This window comes from Desmodus rotundus, chromosome 8 (assembly GCF_022682495.2).
Source record: "Desmodus rotundus isolate HL8 chromosome 8, HLdesRot8A.1, whole genome shotgun sequence".
Classification (NCBI taxonomy): domain Eukaryota; kingdom Metazoa; phylum Chordata; class Mammalia; order Chiroptera; family Phyllostomidae; genus Desmodus; species Desmodus rotundus.
Genome location: NC_071394.1, coordinates 45,778,209 through 45,784,628, shown reverse-complemented (window position 1 = coordinate 45,784,628; position 6,420 = coordinate 45,778,209). Strand labels below are relative to the sequence as shown.

The following is a 6,420-nucleotide window of genomic DNA, read 5'->3' as shown; positions in this document are numbered from 1 at the left end:
TCTCTCTCTTTGCAGCACAAATTTTTTTCTCTTTAAATTCATTGACCAATGAAATGTTAAATAGCAGTGGCTGTAGGGGCGTTCTTACCTTATTCCTGACTCAGTGCAAATGCCTCTAGTCATTCTCCGTTACAATGACGTCTGATGGGCTGAAATGTGTTTGTGTGCGTTTTATAATTTTTTAACTTTTTACTTTGAAATAATTTTAGAGCTACAGAAAACTTGCAAAAATAGTGCCGAGAATTCTTATATACCTTTCACCCAGCTTCCATTAAGGTTACATCTAACCATGATACACTTATAAAAACAAATCAATTAACATTGGTTATGTGTGTGTGTTAAAAAATAATGTTAAGGAAGTATTCATTGATTCAGCTCTTTCAGTCTTTAAAAACTAGGAGTGAATGTTCAATTTTGTCAAATGTCTTCTCAGGATGTATCCTTTTTATTTTTTCTTTTAATTAATTATTATGATGAATTAAATTAATACATTTCCTAATATTGAACCATTGTTGTCTATTAGAATAAACCCACATGATGAGAAAATTAAATTTTGAATTAGCTGTTGGATTGTGTTTACTAATGTTATTTAGAATCTTTACACTGATAATTACAAGTAAGATTGGCCTGTAGTTTCTTTTTTAAAGTAATCTTTCTTTATCAGACTTCAGTGAAGTTTATTCTTAAAAATAATTTGGATGTTTTCCTTCTAATTTAAAGAGCATCAAGATTTCCTGGTCTCTAACATTTGGTATAAGCTAGTGGGACTTTGGGTTTAATGTCTTATGGGGTGTGGAGGGGAGGGATAGGACAACCCCCTCTTTTTCCATAAAACTGGTGTTTAGATTTGCTATCTTCATTGGGGCCAGTTTGGGTAAATTATAGTTTTCTAGAATACTATATATTTTTCTAGGTATTCAAATTTATTTCTATAGAGATATGCAAAGTTTTCTCTTAAAAGTAAAAAATTCCTGTTATATCATTATTCTCCCTTTATTTCTAATTTTGTGTATATGTGCTTTGATTTCTCTTAAGTCAACTAGAGATTTATCTCTTTCGTTGATTTTTAGCCAAGCAATTTACATATTCATTTATTTATTTACTTGTTCTACCCTTTTTTTAAACTCATTAAGTATGCTTTAATTGTTTTCTAATAACTTCTCCAAGTGTATTTTTTGGTTCTTTTCCTAGCATTGATTCATATGCTTAATTCACTTATTTTTTTTTTCTGCTATAATCCTGAGTATTTTATTTTATGCATTTAAAAACATTCTGAGGAGTGGTCCAGAATCTTCATCAGACCATAGAGGAAAGGGATACACCCGGCTCTATAGCTGCAGTATTTAACATTGAGGGAGGGGTCTGTGATTGTCCTTGTCTGTCCCATCATAGGTCCGCTGGGCTTGGAAATGCACGTGGAAATTTGTCACTGGATTCACATTGGGGTGTCCCAGGACACCTTTAACACATGAACAGGGTATCCAGCCTTGACCTTGGTGGGACCTCTATGTTAATTCACTTGCTTTTATTCCTTCTTTTTTAGTCATATTACTACTTGAGACTGTTAATTTTCTTTGATTTTATTGTTATCCCCTGGGTTCTAATATGTGTCTTCACTTTCGTTACTCTCTAGATTTCCTGCAGTTTTGATCATTAGCATTTTCTTTTTGACACATAGTTGCTTAACAGTTTTAAATTTTCTAGGGAAAGGAGGTGTCTTCTCTAATTTTGTTAAAATTTCAATTTTGTATGTCTACTGATTTTAGGTTTTCTTCAATGTATAGATTAATTTTCCACAAGTTCTTAAAAGAAGTTATGTTTATTATTTAGGGTCCTGAATGTCTATGTAACACTCAGATACATTCTACTAATTTGGCCAAAGTCTTGTACCTCACCCTCATTTTGTGCCCATCTAACCCACTCCGGAGGGAAGTGAGTAAGTATCCTATGAACAGTGTTTCAATTTGTCCTCATACTGCTTGTTATTTCTGGTCTGTGAAAAGTGCCGCAGTGGTATTTGGTTCACAGCTATTCCTAACTTTTATTTCGTTATCGTGGATTATATTCTTTAACACTATTAAGTATCATTCCTTGCCTTCAATTTTGTTTTATCTTATGATAAAATTGTGACTCCTACTTTTGGTTTGCCTTTACCTGGTATAACTTTGTCCCTGCTTTTAAAAAAGGATGTATCCTACAGACACTTTCTTTGACTAGGTAAGTTAAGCCATTCACATTTTATTGATATGACAGATACATTTGTTCTTAACCGTGACCTTTATTATTTTGTTTATAGTTTATATTGTTGTTTTTCATTTTGTAGTTAGTCCTTTGCCTTTTTGTTTTATTTTAGTGGTTCTGATTTTGAGTATTTGTTGTATTTTTGTTTTATTATTTACATGTACATAATTTCATTAATCCTAGACAATATCTATTAGTTTACTTCTACAAACGACAATGTTGACAACTTGGATTCCTTTCTCTCTCCACTCCTCTGCCCCAATTTAAGTCAATAGTATTAATATTTATCTTTGAACTGCTAAATATGCTTTTACCTCCGGCTTGATTTGTTAAGTTGAAATAATTTCCTACGACTCTTAGCTCTGACAGATAAAGTAATACATGGGCGTATTCTACTTCGCATCAGGGCTGTCATCCTACAACGCAAACTTCTTTCTCCGTGATCCTAAAGGCCATATTTGTTTTCTTCCTCTCAGTTTCTCCTCTTTCTCCAGTAAACGGCGATCAGGAGGCTTCCGTGGACTGTCTTGCAATCCCTGATCCCACCCCCAGGGGGACCCTCTCACGTTCGGGAGGGGTTTTTTGCTGCTACTCTCCCAGCTCTGTGGTGACTGGGAGATCGTGTTCACATTCTGTTCCCTCTTTCTCTGGCAACCCTTGTGGGATGGGCTCAGCTTGATTTCAGCGGTGTTCTCAGCAGTTTCTTCCTCAACATTTGCACTTCACAGCGGGCACCTGTTCTTCAGGGTGTCTATTTTTTCCAAGTCTTTCTGGGATCTGCCCCTGATAGGTCCCTTGGCACTCGCGTGAGCTACCTCCCCTACTTCTTCCTGCACTCTTTTTCTGCAGGCTTTAACCGGTCATCAGGCACCACTGCATACATTTTAGAGTTTGTACATTTTCCGTCTCCTACTGTCACTGATTATGGACTTTACAAGGTCCCTCCCCCTTTGTTCTCTTTGTCACTCCATGGTTTCCAGGGTAAGGGAAGAAATTTCAATATAAGCCGTGGCTGTGTTCATTCTGAAAGTGAATTCTGGACCGTAATGCTTTAACAGGGGACCCCCACGTAGCTCACTGACAGTCTGTTAACGGAGTATTCAGCGTAGTTAGAAGCTCATTAAGACACTTGGTGGAACAAACTACTCCATTGTAATTTTTTTAATCTATTACATCTTAAACTTGCTAACATGGACTACTGTTTCTACAGTAAAAAGAGGAAGGAATCATCTATCGGTATACGGGTGGTTTATTCCCCGAGGTACATGGACAGAGCTGGCAACACTGTACCAATATTTTACGTAGTTATGGACAGTTCCCTTTTGCTTCCTCAAGAACAGTTCTAAACCGTTATTTCACTCTGTAGATGACTATCCTCAATCATTCTTAATAGAAAAATAGAAGTCCACGGATACGAACTTTTCCTACTTAAAAGCTTACCTATAATAGCACTTGTCCCACACTCCTCTGCTCATGTCTGAGAAGGGATGCTCTTTCTCTCCAAGGCTACAATCTCTTTCCCTAGCTACTGTTCATTTCTTCCACACGTTTTTAAACTTTATCAGTAATTTTTGTCTCCTCTTACTGAATTCACAAATTAACTCACTCCCTTCATCCTAAACTAAACTAAAGTGAATCAAAAATTTAAAAACATTTTTCGTGCATCTTACCCCTTTTATGGTTCTGGCTTCTTTCTTCTTCCTTAACAGTCCACGTACAGCTTCTACAGCAAGCCCTCGCTGTACTCTCTGGTTGACTGTAATGGCCTTGTCCTCCAGCACTCACAGAAACTGCTGTTGCCAAGAGAACGTTAACATTGTCCTCATGACAAGATCTAGCCACCTCATTCTTTCACCTCTTATGTTCCAGTGCCAACAATCTATTCTGCTTGTCTTCTCTCCTCATCTATGTGTTAAGTTTTACTATTGCTCAAGGCTACCATTTTTTCTCATATCACACAATCTATCTTTGTTTTGTCGTCTACTTCTTAGTCCAAATTACAGACAAAAGAGGCAGTTTAGAAGTATTATAACAAAAATTTTCTACTCATGACATGCACAAGTTCAAAACAGGACAAAAATCATTTAAGATATTATTCCTTTAAAAATAAATTTACTTCAGCTTATGGATTTTATGTATGAAAGTTATCACAAACAGGAAATTGAGGGGACAGGAAAATTTTTATGTTTTTCAAAAACAGTTTTTACTTAGTATTTGGTATGGGAGGAAGTAAACTATTAATAGTTTAAATTTAGGTGGTGGTTATGGAGAATTTATGGAAAATTTTGGCACTTTACAATTCAGTTCTGTTTTGGACAAATTGGTTTTGTCAATAACAAATTTGAATAAGTACCAAGCTATGGAACTGTTAAAATCAGCCCACTAGCCGAGGAAGCAAAGCTTACAACTATAAAGGAATAAGTTCAGTTACTAACCTTACCAAGATGACTATTAGATTTGTAGCTCTTAGAAAACACATTTGAGACTAGAGAAGTTTTTAGTAACTTTATTCTCTAAAAATATGTCCTACAAATAATTTTTTTTACATTTTCACTTCTTTAAAAATAAATAGAAACAAAGACAAAATCTTATTTTGATACAGGCTTAGAGTCAGCCAAATTCAGTTTTCAAAGAGTTAAGTTCAACTAGAAGAAGGTCTGCACTTGGCCTCTGCGAAGCACTGGCCGTCCAGCAGCACTGGATAATCGTCTCAAGTCTTTTCCCAAGGATGGACTCAGTGAAGTAGGCTGCTGACAGAGACGGTCGAAGATGATAGGCCACTACAGCGTAGAGCACGTAGTGCTGCTCCCCCAAGTAAGGCAGCTCCTTGGTAACCATTTGCCAGAGAGTGATTGCAAAAGAATAGATATCAGCTTTGGGCGTTATGGTCTCTCCTTTCAGGAGCTCTGGGGCTCGGTGGGTGTATGTGCCGCCTAGGTGGTAAGAAGCAGTCTGGGAGCACGGGAGATCTTCCAGCTTCTCAGAACAACCAAAGTCACCAATTTTGCAGACATCCTGGTCACTGATCAGAATGTTAGCCGGCTTCAGGTCCAAGTGCACAATGCTTTGTGAGTGAAGGAAATGCAGTCCATTCACAACATCCAGGGCATACTTCAGACACTTGGCCAAATTTAATTGCTCTCCAGCACAGCTGTGAGGCTCCACTTCCTCCTCCTCTTCAGAGCAGCTGGTAGCACCGTATATGGCTTGGTGTAAAGTGACATTGCCACCAAACTCCATGATTATGGTGCCTAAACTATTAAAGCTCACAGGCGTGCGGGTGCTGGCAGCCACAACCCCCACAATGTTGTCATGGCGAAGCCTTGCTATGTTGAGCTCAGCCCAGAAACTGCGCTGGGATGCCAGTCGGTTCTTGGTGCACCTGTTCACTTGCTTTATGGCCACCAGCACACCGTGGTAAGTTGCCTTGTACACTGAGCCAAAACCCCCAGCTCCCAACCTCTGTAGCAAGCACACCTGCTCCCAGTCAATGGAGCACCAGGCTAGCCGGGGTGGCAGTCGTGGGGCCCTGGGAGGAGTGGCCCCCGGAAAGAGCTTCTCCGACCTACCTGGGAGCACTGAGGGGCTACTGCAGGGCCTAGAGTCCACAGAGGGAGAAAATTCACCCGGGAGGTAACTGCGCCGCGGGAGAGGTGAGGGCATGGCCTCTTCAAAGTGGATCCAGAGCGGCTCAGGTAAGTGAAAAAGAAAAAAACCCCCAAAACAAAAACCTATGAGTTTGGGAGCATGGCTGCCTGCCTGCTCTTTTGATCCACCCCAGCGTTTTTCTCTTCCTTCATTTTCCCCAGATGAGCCGCATCTGTGCTGTTACTCAGCGGGGTTTCTATCAGATGGGAGAAGCCAATCTGAATGAAGACAACAATATCTTTCAGATGAAAGTATTTCCCTTCAGCATTTAAAGTGAATTCTTACAACAAGCTCTCAGATAAACAGCACTGAGCTGCCCCTGGGGACACCCCTCTTTTACACTATTTCTTAATTATATTACAAAGAGCCCCCCCAGTATCACTTGCTGAACATTATCAGTTATCAGACTAAAAAGACCACAACAGTGCAATGAAATTATTTCACACATTGCAGGCTATGGTGAATGTCCGTGTTATTCTCCAGCTGCATAAATCACTTCCAGGACTTATTGGCACAAAGGGTTGAAATATG

At 39.0% G+C, this 6,420-nt stretch overlaps 1 protein-coding gene across 1 annotated transcript; it reads right to left on the bottom strand.

The window, feature by feature from the left end:
* Positions 1-4,851: 4,851 nt before the first annotated feature.
* Positions 4,852-5,904, bottom strand: MOS (MOS proto-oncogene, serine/threonine kinase). The gene has a single exon (XM_024572111.2). The coding sequence runs from the start codon at positions 5,902-5,904 to the stop codon at positions 4,852-4,854; it is 1,053 nt and encodes a 350-aa protein (XP_024427879.2).
* Between the last annotated feature and the right edge of the window lie 516 nt (positions 5,905-6,420).

Coding starts and splice junctions, on each gene's coding strand:
- MOS (XM_024572111.2), bottom strand. CDS start 5,904: ATGCCCTCACCTCTCCCGCGGCGCAGTTACCTCCCGGGTGAATTTTCT.